The sequence below is a fragment of the Thrips palmi genome, unplaced genomic scaffold (genome assembly GCF_012932325.1).
Source record: "Thrips palmi isolate BJ-2018 unplaced genomic scaffold, TpBJ-2018v1 HiC_scaffold_16, whole genome shotgun sequence".
NCBI lineage: Eukaryota > Metazoa > Arthropoda > Insecta > Thysanoptera > Thripidae > Thrips > Thrips palmi.
In genome coordinates, this window is record NW_023144625.1 from 16727299 (window position 1) to 16741835 (window position 14537).

Consider the following 14537-nt stretch of genomic DNA (forward strand, 5'->3'; position numbering starts at 1 on the left):
TCTTCCGCAGGGCGTCTCTTAAGTCTCTCCAGCGTCTCTCCAGCGTCTCTCCAGCGTCTCTCCAGCGCAGCGCACAGTGTGACTCCTCCTCGCAGACGTCAGTCCCTGGTGCACGCGGCAAAAACCTCATCGGCCTCTTCATTGATGTCTCCTGCAAACACACAGACACACGTAAACTAGCCGCAAGCACTCTGTCTCTCTCTCTCTCTCCGTCGCACACGCACACACACACACGCAGTGGCAGTGTCCACCCCGCCGGCCTTGCTTTTGCGACCCCGCGAGGCGAGACACGGGGAGAGGGAGCGGACGAAGAAGGGGCGGGAAAAAATCTCTTTGGGCTGCGCCGAGACTTACGACGGATCCCTCTCATCTGTAGATAAACATCCGTCTCGTCTCTCTTTTTCTCCCGGAGAAGAAAAGGGCGGGGGAGGGAGGTGACCCCTTATCTGGGCCACTGTATGTGTGATTAATGCCGACCTGTCCCTGCGCAGCACTGCGCAGGCTGTACCAGGGCTGTACTAGCTGTTAGTGTACGTACTGGGGACGGATCGGCTAACTCGGAGTTGGGGTTGCGAGTGTCATTCCAAGACGGCGAGGCCGGGGGAACTGTTCGAATGCCCAAAGTTCATTGTCCTTTTTTTCTTTTTTAAAAAAGTTGTCTTTGGTGGCACTGACTGGCCGCTCCACCTCGTTCGCTCGCAATGAAAACATTTAAAAATAAGGCTGGATTTATCGGTGGGTCGCGTCGGGGGAATGTGGGGGGGGGGGAGGCGTCTCGTCAATACTAGCGCCGTGCTCCACACGCCAAAAGGGGCCGCGAGCCGCTACGAGCCGCGAGGCGCCGACTTTGAAGCTTGCAAACATTTAACGAGAATAAAAGCCTTTTCATACTCTCCATGCAGATTTTATTATTTCCTCTTTGAGGTTGTATTTTATTTCACCGCTTTTTTTTTATTTTCGTGCCGCCTTTTTGGCGGGTAACAGCTTTCACGCGTGGCCGCAAGACAGGTAAGGGTGCCTCTTTTCTGCATCATCCTTTTATGAAATGTTCCGCTTCCTGCCCCGGCACGGCACGGCCTGGCACGGCCCGGCGTAGCCGCCACGCGTACTCCCGCATGAATGGCAGAGCGAAGCGCCGCTGTCGCGCGAAAAATAAGCGGCTCCGTGAAGAATCAAAAGACACACGACAGCACACGTGTCGGGGGAGGGGGGAGGGGAGGGGGAGGGGAGGACTCCACGTGCCTCGCGCGCCGCGCGCGCGCCACTCAAGCGCGTCTCTTCGGGCATCGAAAGGTGCTCGGGGACGAAATGGAGCAGAAACAGAGTCGCCCCTCTCCATATCCTTCCCAAGACACGCGCGCGCACACACACACACACACGCACACACACACACGCACACACACACAGACACTACCTGCACGACCACAGCGCCGGCGTGCCGCGGTGCGCTGTTGCAGGCGTCGCCAGGCGCGTGGCGGCGCGTGGCAGCGGGCGTCCCCCAGGCCCGGGCTGGCGCAAGGGCTGGCGTCCTCCCTGCAGGCCGCCGACGTGGACGGTCAGAGCGTCAGGTCGCGGCCGCCGCCCGCCGCCGGTTGCAGCGCGTCACGTATCGGATGGTGCGGACGCACGACCGGATCTTGTGGATCACCTCCTCCTGCAACACAGTGGAGCGGTAACGGCGGCGGCGTGGATGTCCTGGATGACGGCCTGGATGGCCCCCGCCGTGTTTGTCGACACGGCCTCGGTCACCTCCGCCATGTTTGCCCCCCCTTCCGCGAGTAATTGAAATGAACTCCCCCAGCGGAAATACATGGATTTTTTTTCCCGAAGCGTGCCCTGCTCATTTAATCTTATTTTTACTTTTTTTTTATTTTTACCGGGATGCTGGTATGACTGCCACAAACAATGAGAGATGAGCCTTTGTCCCCGGCGCCCCCTCCCAGCCCCCTGCCCCTCCCCCTTCCCCTAGATTGGGTGATAGCGGGCCCTAGAGTCACAGCTGGTGGCTGAAATTAATTAACATTGGGACCGCGCGGCACAGGCCAGCGGTTTGTCGGCTCTTTTCGCGGGAAAGCCGCCCAGCGCCGCCCACGGACCAGGGTTCAAACGCCACCAGGTCTTTCCCCCTTTTTATTTTAAAATGACTAATATTATATACACGCAGCGTTTAAATAATAAAATTGGACTTTATGTACACGCAGCGTGCACATAACAGAAAAAAAATTATTGACACGCAGGATTTTTCCCCTCAGACGTCCACCGACGGTGGCCATGTGGGACAAAATGTTCCTGCGTGCAAATAATATTTTGGCTTTTATTTAAACGCTGCGTGTCTCCAAGGCACCAAAAAATTATTGGCACGCAGGATTGTAAAAAGTCTTCCGACCGGCGACTGAGTCCGGCATGGCGGCTTGGTGGGTGAGTGGGTCCGTGCTTGCACGGGAATTTTTTGGCCCGGGTTCGAGACTCGCCTTCTTCTCAAAAAATTTCTGCGTGTCAATAATGAAAACCGGCGTTGTTTCAACGCTGCGTGTTTATAATAAATTCACATGTTATTTACACGCAGCGTGTCTGCAATTCCAGTTTTATTATTTACACGCAGGAAAAGTTTTGCTGCGTGCAAATAATATTTTGGCTTTTATTTAAACGCTGCGTGTCTCCAAGACACCAAAAACTTATTGGCACGCAGGATTGTAAAAAGTCTTCCGACCGGCGACTGAGTCCGGCATGGCGGCTTGGTGGATGAGTGGGTCCGTGCTTGTACGGGAATTTTTTGGCCCGGGTTCGAGACTTCGTCTTTTTCTCAAAAAATTTCTGCGTGTAAATAATAAAACTGGGTCTTGCAGACACGCTGCGTGTAAATTACATGTGAATTTATTATAAACACGCAGCGTTGAAACAACACCGGTTTTCATTATTGACACGCAGAAATTTTTTGAGAAAAAGACAAAGTCTCGAACCCGGCCAAAAATTCCCGTACAAGCACGGACCCACTCATCCACCAAGCCGCCATGCCGGACTCAGTCGCCGGTCGGAAGACTTTTTACAATCCTGCGTGCCAATAAGTTTTTGGTGTCTTGGAGACACGCAGCGTTTAAATAAAAGCCAAAATATTATTTGCACGCAGCAAAACTTTTCCTGCGTGTAAATAATAAAACTGGAATTGCAGACACGCTGCGTGTAAATAACATGTGAATTTATTATAAACACGCAGCGTTGAAACAACACCGGTTTTCATTATTGACACGCAGAAATTTTTTGAGAAGAAGGCAAGTCTCGAACCCGGGCCAAAAAATTCCCGTGCAAGCACGGACCCACTCACCCACCAAGCCGCCATGCCGGACTCAGTCGCCGGTCGGAAGACTTTTTACAATCCTGCGTGCCAATAATTTTTTGGTGCCTTGGAGACACGCAGCGTTTAAATAAAAGCCAAAATATTATTTACACGCAGCAAAACTTTTCCTGCGTGTAAATAATAAAACTGGGCCTTGGAGACACGCTGCGTGAAAATAAGATGTATATATATTATATACACGCTGCGTGTATATAAGACCCATTTTTATTATTTAAACGCTGCGTGTCTATAATGACTCCGTTTTAAAATTGTTTTGGTCAGTGCGCGGAGACGTCCTTGCCGCTAATTCCGTCGTTAGTACGCGCAGCAGCATCCGTTCCAGAATGGTCCTCTTCAAGGTGGTCGGGATGCTGGATGAGCACGGCTTCGGAGCACGGCGTCGGAGCACGGCGTCGGAGCGCGGCGTCGGAGCGCGGCGTCGGAGCACGGCGTCAGCCGCACGCAGCGCGCTCCATCGGCAACATCGATCATCGCGCCGAGCCGCCTGTATCGGAAGCCCCCGCGAGCGGCCCCACCATCCCCGCCTGCCCCGCGACGGCCTCCGCCATGTTGCAGTCAATTTTTCGCTCGGAAAGTACCATTCCGCAGCGACAAGCATGGCGGCCTCCGCGGCCTGCTCCGGGTGCCGCTGGCCGCGCGGCGGGGCGGGGCGGGGCGGGGTGCGGCGACGCCGGGGTGTTCCGGGAGCCGTTGATTGATAGACGTTACTCCTTCAAGGCGACGTCGCGGCCGTATCGGCGCCCTGGAACCATGCTGGAACGGATCCAAGCCGGGAATGCACGCGCAGTGCTGCGTCGCGACAACGACGCCCTCTGGGCCGGCAGGGCGGCTGCGGCGGCAACCCCGCAGCCCCGCCCGTCCGTCGCAGCAGCCGTATAAAGGTTGGACGACGTCTGCCCCCGCCACGCCGCCACCAGCATCGGTGGGCTGGGTCGGCGTACCTGGCCCACGGCGCCGCCGGAGACATGTGACAAACTTACAGGTGTCACTTTCCCCTTTCCCCTCCCTACAGCGTGCACACACACATACACACACACAGTCACAATGTCACGCTCCCACGCACACAGACAAGCACGCGCACCAACGCACTCAATATGGCCTTGCCCCCACCCGCGTGACCTTCTCACGGAGAGACAGGCGAACAGAAATAAATTCCTGGCAACTCTGAAGACGCTCCCTAGGGACGTCCCTGGTGACGAAACAAACGCACACACACACACGAGCAGACACGCACCTGCATCAGGTTGAAGCACATGGCGATGAGGGCCATGCCCATCATGAGGTACATGGAGCAGAAGATGAAGGACATCTCGATGCCGTCGCCGTCCGAGTAGACGCTGGAGCCGGGCACGATGTCGCCGAAGCCGATGGTGGACAGCGAGATGAAGCAGAAGTAGGAGCCGTCCAGCGTGTCCCAGTCCTCCCACTTGGAGAAGAGCACGGCGCCGCCGCAGACGTACCTACAGTGCATGCACACGCGTCAGTCGTTGTTCTGGATCCGGAAGGAAAGTCGACGGTACACTGCAGTTCGGCGAATTTATCGACCAGTCACCCAACAGGCGCACGTGGCGGCACGGCGGTGCCGAGGCGGCCGAGGAAGGCGTCTCGAAATTAACTGCCAGTGCACGTCAAGGCCCCCGCCACAAGGCCCCGCCCGCGCCGCGCCGCGCCCGGTGTCTCTGAGGCCCAATCTGATGGGGACGCTTATTTACTGCCGACCGGTCTGCAGTCATCATCCGCGCCATGCTGCCGCCACCGCCGCGCTTCAGTGCCACCTGGCGGAGGCAGTGTACCAGTCCGCGCAGCGAGCCGCGCCAACCGAACAAAGAGCGCGGTGGTGCGGCTCGCTGCAAGGCCATGGCGAGGCCATGGCGAAGCCATCCCCAAACTGTCGCTTCCCGCGTCATCCCGAACAGGAAAAGGGGCGTTGTCACAGCGTTGCATTGTCCGGGGCAATTAGAGAGCCAACGCGCCCCGCCTCGGGACCCCGCCCCGCCCCGCCCCACCCCACCCCGCCTCTGGGTGCGTGCGCGAAGAGTTGCTCAAAGTCGACCCCCATCCCCGGGCCGCGGGCCGCCCCCTCCCCCTCCTGCATTGTCTTACATTAATTATGAAAGCCGCGGCGGTATTCGTAAACGACCTGCTGGTGTCAGCGACGCCGGTTCGACAAGGCTCTGCGTAACGAAGGGCATCATTAGTGACGCCGCGTGTTGCCGAGACCTGAGAGAGTGGGCCAAATATTAAGCGATGGACGCCAAACATTTTTTTTCCCTTCCACTTTTTTTTGTGCCCGCCGAAGACTTACTTTGCAGGCGCTGCACATTTTGTTAGTACTATTATTTTCCTCTTCCGTAACGAGTTTCAGTCCGGCGAGGCGAGGGGGTTAGAGGGTGGGGGTGCCGGCGCGGTGTGGCGTGGCGTGTCTTCGTGGCGCCCTTATCTGCCGGGACTGCCGACGCTTCAGTTCATCGCGACTGCGGCGTAAAAATATAGGCAATCTTTGCGGCTTCTCTCTCTCTCTCCCCCTCCTCCTCGTCCTCCACGGAGGCCCCGGCCGCGCTCAAGCTCTCGTCGAGGAAATCTATTATGTCAGCAAGCCACGCGCCTCGGAGCTCCGCCAGCGAGGCTTGGAGCTTGGAGGGGCGCAGCGAGCAGAGAGCTGCACTCTCCCGCGGCGTGTTCTCCGCCGGCGCCGCGTTCCTCCAGGCAGGCCTGCCTACTTCTTGTCCACCGGGGAGGCGCGCGGTGCTCGCGGTGCGCGGTCCCAACTTTCCCGCAAGGGAATGGTGCCGCGCGTTCCCAGCAACGTACCCCAGGGGGCCGCGCCGCGCAAGCAAGCAAGCAAGCAAGAAGTAGCACCCAAATCTGGGATTTTCGCCCGAGTCGTGTTTCGCTGTTTCGCTGCAAACTCGAGCCGGCGAGGAGACTCGAACCCCGGGCCGGCGGAGGAGGCGGCTGTTTTTCGGCGGCAGCCTCCTCCGCCCGGCCTGCCCCAGGGCGTGCATGTGCGGGGCGGGGCGGGGCGGGGCGGGGCGGGGTGGGGCGGGGCTCGCTGCATATTGATGCCGCCAATCGGATTTGAATATTTCACCGCGTCGCGGGGAAGGCAGTGGAAGGTAGGGCGGGCCTAGGGCTGTGCGGTTAACCGGTTAACCGTTATTGCATTCGGTTATTTCATTAACCGGCCGGTTAAGTTAATGCCTTTTCCGGTATAGGTTAACCGAATAACCGACAAATACGGTTAACCGGCCTTCGGTTAACCGGTTTTAACGTCGTGCTTAGTTGCATAATTGTTTCGGGAGGACCCCTATATACTTAATTTAGTGGAGTTTTCATTGGTAAGAAACCGGTATATAATCCAAAGGTAATTGTTTTTCTAAATTGCTCCGATTACTTTATCGTGTTACACACCGATTCGTTTTGTTATTTAACCTTTTTAAAAACTAACCGGTTTTTGAGAAATTGCAATAACCGGTTATTGTGAGTTCCTTTAAAAACCGGTTAATTTTGACAAACCGGTTAACCTGGAAAGAATCCGGTTATTTCAGTAACCGGTTATTCGGTTAGAATTCCAATAACCGCACAGCCCTAGCCGGGCCTGGCCGTCTGGGCGGCGCGGTCACGACGACGCTCCAAATTTGTGGCGACGCGCTGCCAGGCTGCGCCCCTGGGGGGCAACACGTCACGGGAAGGGGGAAGGGGGAGGCATTGCCGATCGGCCCCTAGGATCGGCCGCCGCCCATCGGACACGTAACCGGATTCCGGTTTTGCTTTTCGTTAATCCCCCAATTACCCGAGCGAGGCGGCGAGGCGAGGCGGTGCGGTGTGCGCGGTGCCGCGAGGCAGGCCGAGGCAGGCCAGCCCTGTCCGCCCGTTCGCTGCGGAGCGCCAAGCAGCGGCCGGAGACGCGAGAAAGTTTTGCCGGCGTGGCGGCACTCGGTAGAGCTACTCGGTGGAGGTACTCGGCGGAGGTGCGCCCGACTGGCACTCCAAAGGAATAATGAGACTCTGTAATGACTCGCTAGCCCCCTGGCCCTGGCCTCGCTCGGCGCGCTTGGCGGCGGCGCGGCCAAAGTTTGGCGGTAAATGAATTCCCATCATTACATGTTGTTGAGCCTGGCAGCCTGGCGCGGCGTGCCTGCCGGGCCGAAGCGCCACCGCCAAGCCACCGCCACCTTGGCACTGCCTTGGCACTGCCGCGGAAAATGAAGCCAGGCCACGCCCTGGTGCCGCCACGGCCGCCACTCTCGCCGACGACGCGCTTTGGCCGCCGTTTGGCTGCCGAACCTGGTGACCCACATGCGGAGCGTGGAGCTGGCTCATTCACGCTTCGTCCTCGGCGCGCCGCTTACCCGACCATGATGGCGAGGCAGAGCGTGACGGGCACGGTGACGGTCTGCGGGTCGTAAGTGTCCCCGCTCTCGGACGAGCTGTTGGTCTCGTCGTCGGCCTCCTCGCCGTCGTCCACCTCGTCCTCTTCCTCCTCGGCCTCCTCGTCGGACACGGTCGTGCCCTCCTCCTCTTCTTCCCCCTCCTCCTCATCGTCGTCCTCGTCCTCCACGTCGCTGTCGGCGCTGCTGCCGCTCTCTTCCTCCTCCTCGAGGTCCTCGTCGTGGTGCCGTCGCCGAGGTCGTCTCCCCTGCCGCCGCGCCGCGCCTCGCAGGCCGCCATCGTCCAAGTGCCGGCCCCGCCGCGTGGGCTGGAAGCCCATCTCGAGGTCCGTGTCCTGCAAGAGGCAGTGTGTTAGCTGCATCATGCCTTCCAGCCCTTCCAGCTGCCGCGTGTTACTGCCTTACCTCGTTCAGCTCCACCGACCGGCCGCGCGGGCCGCGCCGTCCGGCGCCCCAGCCGCCGTTGAGGTCCGCGACGGGCGTCCTGCCGCGCGGGTAAGCCGCGCCGCCCTGTGGACGCAAGACTCAGTTTGAGCACGGCGATGGCGGCGTGGCGGCCAAGCGAAAGAAGAATCATATTATTTCCGCACCGCGTCGCTGCTGCCTACATTACGCAGCGCCGCCAAACTTTAAGTTACACGAAACGCACAGCCCCGCGGTTTTGATTTCTCAAGTCAACTTTGGAGGAAAAATTCCCGCGGTGGTGCGGCGCTGCTCGGCACCGCCACGTCGGGAGGAATCGCAATGAGAGTCCTGCCGAGACGGGCCGGTTCGTCGACGGCCGCAGATGTCGCGCGTGGCCGGGTGGCCGGGTGGCCGGGTGGCCTCACCTGCCTGCCGAAGGCCGACCTGCTCCTGCTGCGGCTCCGCGGCGACGACTCCCAGTCGTCCTCCACGCCGAGCTCGTCCCTGCCGTAGTCCACGCCCACCTTGCGCGAGCGCGACGACCTCGGCGTCGACCCCCAGCACCGCTCGTCCTCGTCCTCGAGGTGACGGGCGGGGCGGCCCCTGGGGGCGCGCTGACGGGGGCTCGGCGGCCCCGAGGGGTAGCCGTCATGGCTGGCGTGCCTGGCGTGGACCCCCGAAAGACTGCGGCGCGCGGCGAACTGCGCGGCAGGGTGGGCGCCGGGGGTCCACGAGTGGTTGTCACCGAAGTCGGCAGCGACCGGCGGTAACGATTTTACGCTGTAAACATGCACTGGTTCAAATTTAACACATGCGCTTTTTAAAAGAAGGATCTTTACCATTGTCAAGACGTTACCTGGAGTGCCTGGACACGGACATGTTGCCGTGCTGCATGGCGCGTGCCAGGCGTCTGCGCCGCGCCCCGGGGCAGCCCTTGCACAGCCACAACTTGGCGTAGGTCCACTTGAAGGACTTGGCGAGGATGTCCCCGATGTTGGACAGGTACAGCAGGAACAGGGGCATGCCGATGATGGCGTACACGACGGTGGTAATCTTGCCCCACTCGGACCGCGGCGTCACGTTGCCGTAACCTGAACAGCGAGACGAGGGTGAGCGCCGGAAGAGGAAGACAGCTTCGGCTGAGCTCGAACCCGAAGAGGAACAAAAAGCAACAAGAAGCAGAAAATAAAAGTTTGAAGAAAATGCGTCACGATGGACTGCAGCGAACACAGCTAGTTATGGAGCACCGGCGTCGCGAAGTAGGTCAAAATGTCGACAAATCGATGGAATTAAATCCCCCGCTTTGTTTCTATTTCTACAATTTTTTGCCTCATCTCACTTGCTGGAGCGTTCATGGCCGCGCTTTTGGCTTGCTCTGCTCCGTGCGAGCGGGGGGAGGGGGGAGACGGCGTGGTAAGGCGAAAAGAGGGCACACCTATGGCAGCCATACACTGTCTGCTTTTGTTCGGGAACCAAAAAGCTTTAACGAGCTTTGCGGCCGGGCCATTATACAAAATAATTGGCAATGCAGTGGAATCGTCGTTCTTCATGAGGGGTGGGGGAGCGCCGCCCGTGTGTCTGTGAGAGGTGTGCCTCCAGGACCCGCAGGACCCCTCATCGCGCGCCGCGGGAAAGAGAAAGGGGGGGGAGTGGTGGAATCTGGAGGGGAGACGGCCCCACAATAAACGAGGTGCCGTCTTAAAAACGTAAAAGTAGGAATCGCGCTGAATCAGAGCGAAATGATATCGAGGCACGAGAAATGAAGCGACTAAGTGGTCCTCGCCGGAAACTCTGGGGCCGAACCCGTCTCCGCCCCGCCCCGCCTCGTCTGTCAAAAAGTATGAAAGTCGCCGCGGTCCGAAGCCAGGCTGAAGCCAGGCTGAAGCCAGTCGGCCCAACTTGTTTGAAGCGAGGACGGGTTCGACTAGCAGTGCAGACGCGTGCTTTGTGGTGCTTTGTCGCCACGGCCTCGGCGGCCTCGACGCGGCGGTACAGCGGAAAATGGTTGATCGCCGAAGCCCCTCGGCGCCCCATCGGCGTGTGGCGTTTCATTGTGACGCGCGACGTGAGGCGAACCTTCCACCCTCGGCCAGGCAGGGCCGTAGGCCGCTCCCACGCCTCGGCAGCTGCTCGGTGGCCCCGCGGCCCCGCGCATCCAAACCGGGGCTCAAAATGAAATTACATCTTGACCTTGCTTTCGCCTTTCGCCGTTCCCCTTCCGCCGCGACCCGCTTCCCATTTCCCACCCCACCTTTCCGAAGCGGAAGTATTGTTTATTTTTATTATTCCGCCTTCCCATTTTTTTGTCCTCGCCGAGGCCGTGGTGGCGGTGGTGCGGTTTTCGGGATACAATTTCAGTCACCTCTTCATGAACCGCGCGGTCGCCTTGCAGCGCAGCGCGATGCAAAAAAATAAATTAAAATGAAAAGTGTGACGCAAGCTTTGTCAAAATCAGCGAGAGGGGGCGGGGGTCGCAGCAGTGCCGCGGCGCCTAGGCCGACAGAGGCAGCGGGCGGAAAGACTCGAGCCTCCTCTGTTGACGGAAAACATTCGGCCGAGGAGGAGTCAGCACGGCGAGCACAGCGATCCTGTCGTCATGAATATTTCACTGTCATCGCGAGCGTCGCGCGCGTCGAGCGTCGCGGAGGCGTCGCGGAAGTCGCTGCGTCAAGTGGTCGTCGCTCTGTCTCTCTCGCACCTGCACTGGGCGCATGTGTGCGAGGGAGACAGAGCGACGAGAAAGAGACGCAGCAGGACCTCTCAGGGGGGCACAAATCGAAGCCCCAAGGTGGGGGCACACCAATCGAAGCGCCTTGATAGGGGAAGACAACTCGAAGCCCTCTGGCAGGGGCCTCAAATCGAAGCCCCAAGGTAAGGGGCCACGAATCTTAGCCCCCTGAAAAGGGGGCTCGAAAGGGGTGCGAGAGGGACGGAGCGGCGCGAGGGCACTGCCAGGGCACTGCCAGGGCACTGCCAGGGCACTGCCAGGGCACTGCTCGCGCTGCAGACAGCAGCAGCCGGCGTGGGATTGATTGGTGTCGACAATGCAAGGCAGGGCGTGGGGCTGGCGCGGCCTCGCTGTCGGGGCGGGGCGGGGCGGGGCGGGGCGGGGCGGGCTGGCCCGAGTGATGCGAAGGTATCAGCCGACATTGTCTGGCTTGGTGCTTCCCCGCCCCGCCCCGCCGAGATGAAACAAAGCAGGTCGAGCCGTATTACTCAGGCGGCGATTGGTCGAGCCATTGGGCGTGCCTCGGTGTGCCCGCCTGGCAGCCCTTCAGGCAGTCGCCGCGCTCTCCGCACCGCCCCGCACTCAGTGCGTCCGTCCGGCCGGTAACGAGTGCGCCGAGCAGCACAAGCAGGCCATAAGCACCGGCAATTTCGCTTCGGTCGCGATCCGGCGAAACGAAAACGGATCCCCTGCTTCGGCCGCTTGGCGTGCCATTTGCCGCGACCGAATTATGTCTGGAATGGAAGTCCCATTCCGGGGATTGACGCGGAGACGCTGGGGCGGGGCGGGGCGCGGTGCTTCCGTCATTTCCCCCTGGCCATTCCCGCGCGACTCGGCGGCCTGCCTGCACTCTGCGCGCCGAGGATTTAAAAACAAAAAGGGCAACCCTTCCTGCCTGGGCGAGTCCTGGCCGCGCCTTCACGGCCGGCCGCCTCCACGCCCTGCCCGCCCTGCCCGCTGCCCTGGCTCACTGCCGGTGCTTCGCTGCTGCAGCGCTGCCTCCGCTCGCCACGCCGCGGCCCAAATAATTCATTTCTGGACGAAAATCCGTCGCCATTTTCCTCATTTTTCTCGGGGACGCGTGCGCGTGGCACCGTGGTGGCACCGTGGTGGCACGCCGCGCACACCGCCAAATGTACTCCTGCAGTGCTGTGCCCAAAGCCCAACGTATTAATAATGTGGCTCCGGGCCAGCCCCGCCGGCCCCGACGGTCCCGACGGCCCCGACGGCCCTGCCAGCCGTGGCCCCTGGTCTGGTCTCCGAGGCTAACTTGAAGGAGACACCTTCCTTGCAATAAGTCACCCCTGCCGCGCCATCAGTCGAGGCGGCCCCTTTACATAGTGGGGGAATCGCGCGCTCGCACGCGGGTTCAAATCCAGCTTCACTGTATTTTTTTTTCAGTGTGTTGTTGGCGGCCTTGGCAGCGAAGGCGTGGGGGCAGACCACTGCTCATCCCCGCCGCGCGGGCTGGCACAGCGACGTCAGTATCAGTTATCGCCCCTCCGACGCGGCCCGGGAATCACTTGGAGCGCTGCGGCCGCTGCAGCATTGCAGTGCACTGCGACGACGGGGACGTCCCGCAGCGAGGGCCGACTGGGCCGCCGCGACGCACTCCACCGCGCGGCGGGGACTCCAGTGAGCGAGACACCGTGAGGGAGGCGGCTTTGAACCGCCGTCGTGTCGCTACCGGGACGACGTCCCAGCCCGTGCCCCAGCCCTCACTATTTATTGAACAGATCAGAATTAGACTGGCTCGTCGAAACGGGATCTGGAAAGCCACGGTTGTCTCTGTTTGGAACGCGGAGGGTGGGGGCGCGGCAAGAAGCCCCCTCGACTCCGACGACGGCCGGCCCCGCCAGCGCCGCCAGCGCCAAGGTACGGCCTCGCTTAGGGCCGCGAAGGTGCTCCGCGATTTGCAGGTATGATTAATGCCATAAAGAAGCTATTAAGCCGTCCCCCCGGTCGGAGGCGGGGGCGGGGAGGGGAGCGGGTGCGCGGCGGCGCCGGAGCGGGCAGCCTGGCGCCAGGGGGCGGGAGCGAGGACGGCGAGGACGCGCAGGAATGTGGCTCGACTGCAACTAATTTGGAAACCGAAAAGCAGAACCCGATGCCGAACGCGGCCAGGATGGCGGCCGTGATGGCGGTGCGCAGGATGGCGGGCAGGAAGGCTGCGGCGGCGGTCGGCCGGGTACGACTCCCCTCTTTAGGTGTGTGCAGGTGCGCCATGTTTTATGCATGCCTCGCTGCGTGGCTGCGCCGCGAGTCCCTCAGCCACATCCTGGTACTTCCGCCACCACCGGGTGTGCCTCCCTCCGTCAGTCATCCCAAACATACAGACAGTCTCACGACCGCCGTTACAGCTTTCACGAATAATGTTGGATTCTGGGAGAGTTGTTTGTCGTTTTAGCAGTGGTGTAAAGGGCAACCCGTGCTCTGGCAGGCGCCTACTGGGGCATCCGGGCCTGCCTTGGGCGTGCCCGGCCCGGATACCCCTTGTACCGCCCTTGGAATCGGTCGACGAAGACGACGTGGGCAAAATTGTTTGTCTCGACTCATGTATCTTCTGTGACGTGGTCGCCTGGGTGTGAAGGACAGGGCGCGCTCGTGTGTGTGTGCGTGGGTGCGTGCGTGGGTGTGCGTGTGTGTGCGTGCGAGTGAGCTGGTGGTGAAAGGGGCTGAGCTGACAGAGGCTCGGCGGGAGCAGCCGAGTGAAATATGGATCTTATGACCGATTACCCACGTTTGGCCGACAGCACTGAATCCGGGCGCCGGGCCGGCCGGGCGGAGCCGGCTGAGACGCGGGCATGCGAGTGTTTTGTCTTTCAACACTACATATTGCTCTAAGCAGCCCGCACTCTCGGCGAACACAACACGCGAGCGACGCAAGCCCTTACCGATGGTCGTGATGACGGTGAGGGAGTAGAGGAAGGCGCCGGAGAAGGACCAGTTGTCCGTAGACTTGCCGCTGTCCGAACCCGCCCCCTTCATGGTGCGGACAAAGTCTTTCTGATATTCCTCGATCAGCTTGTTGGCCTGCAACACACTCTCATTAGCCTCGGCCTGTGCATGGCCCTGCATCGGCCTGCTGGCCGCGCCGGGCCGCACCCACCTCCTTGATCCAGACGTCCTCCTCCAGCGGGATGATGAAGCAGCACGTGACGTTCCAGAGGCGGTCGGCGGTCGCGTTGCGCAGCCGGTCGGCGTCCTCCGTCTTCTTGGTCACGCTCTTGGGGTTCTTGCCCTCGATGTGCTGGAAGAGCAGGGCGCCCACGATGGTGTAGCCGACGACCAGCCCGATGATGCCCACGTTGCTGAACATGAAGGCCACGAAGTGGCGCAGCGAGTCCTTGATCTTCTCGCCGAGCGGCTTGTGGCGACGCGACGACCGCTTCCGCTCCATGGCGCCGGAGCGGCCGGAGCGGCCAGAGCCTGCAGAGCCCGGGGCGGGCCTCCTTCATGCCTGCCTCGGCCACCTGCGGCATGCGGCCGCCAGACCGCGCGCCTGGCCGCCGAGGCCTCGGCCGCCTTGGCCGCCTTGGCCCGGGCCGCTGCGGGTAAGCGATGGCCTCGTTGTTGGCCACCACGACGTCATACATCGCGCGGACAGCGCAGCCAGTGCCGCGGACAGCCTCGGCCCATCACATCACGGCCTCGGCCA

The 14537-nt window shown here is 60.7% G+C and overlaps 1 protein-coding gene across 1 annotated transcript; it reads right to left on the bottom strand.

Moving 5' to 3' along the window:
* Window positions 1–1521: 1521 nt before the first annotated feature.
* On the bottom strand, window positions 1522–14321 carry LOC117642232 (TWiK family of potassium channels protein 18). The gene is made up of 6 exons (XM_034380188.1): window positions 13989–14321; window positions 13774–13912; window positions 9025–9242; window positions 7708–7847; window positions 4590–4815; window positions 1522–1654 (listed from the first exon to the last, which is right to left on the bottom strand). The coding sequence occupies exons 1-6, from the start codon at window positions 14277–14279 to the stop codon at window positions 1565–1567; spliced, it is 1104 nt and encodes a 367-aa protein (XP_034236079.1). The 5' UTR covers window positions 14280–14321; the 3' UTR covers window positions 1522–1564.
* Between the last annotated feature and the right edge of the window lie 216 nt (window positions 14322–14537).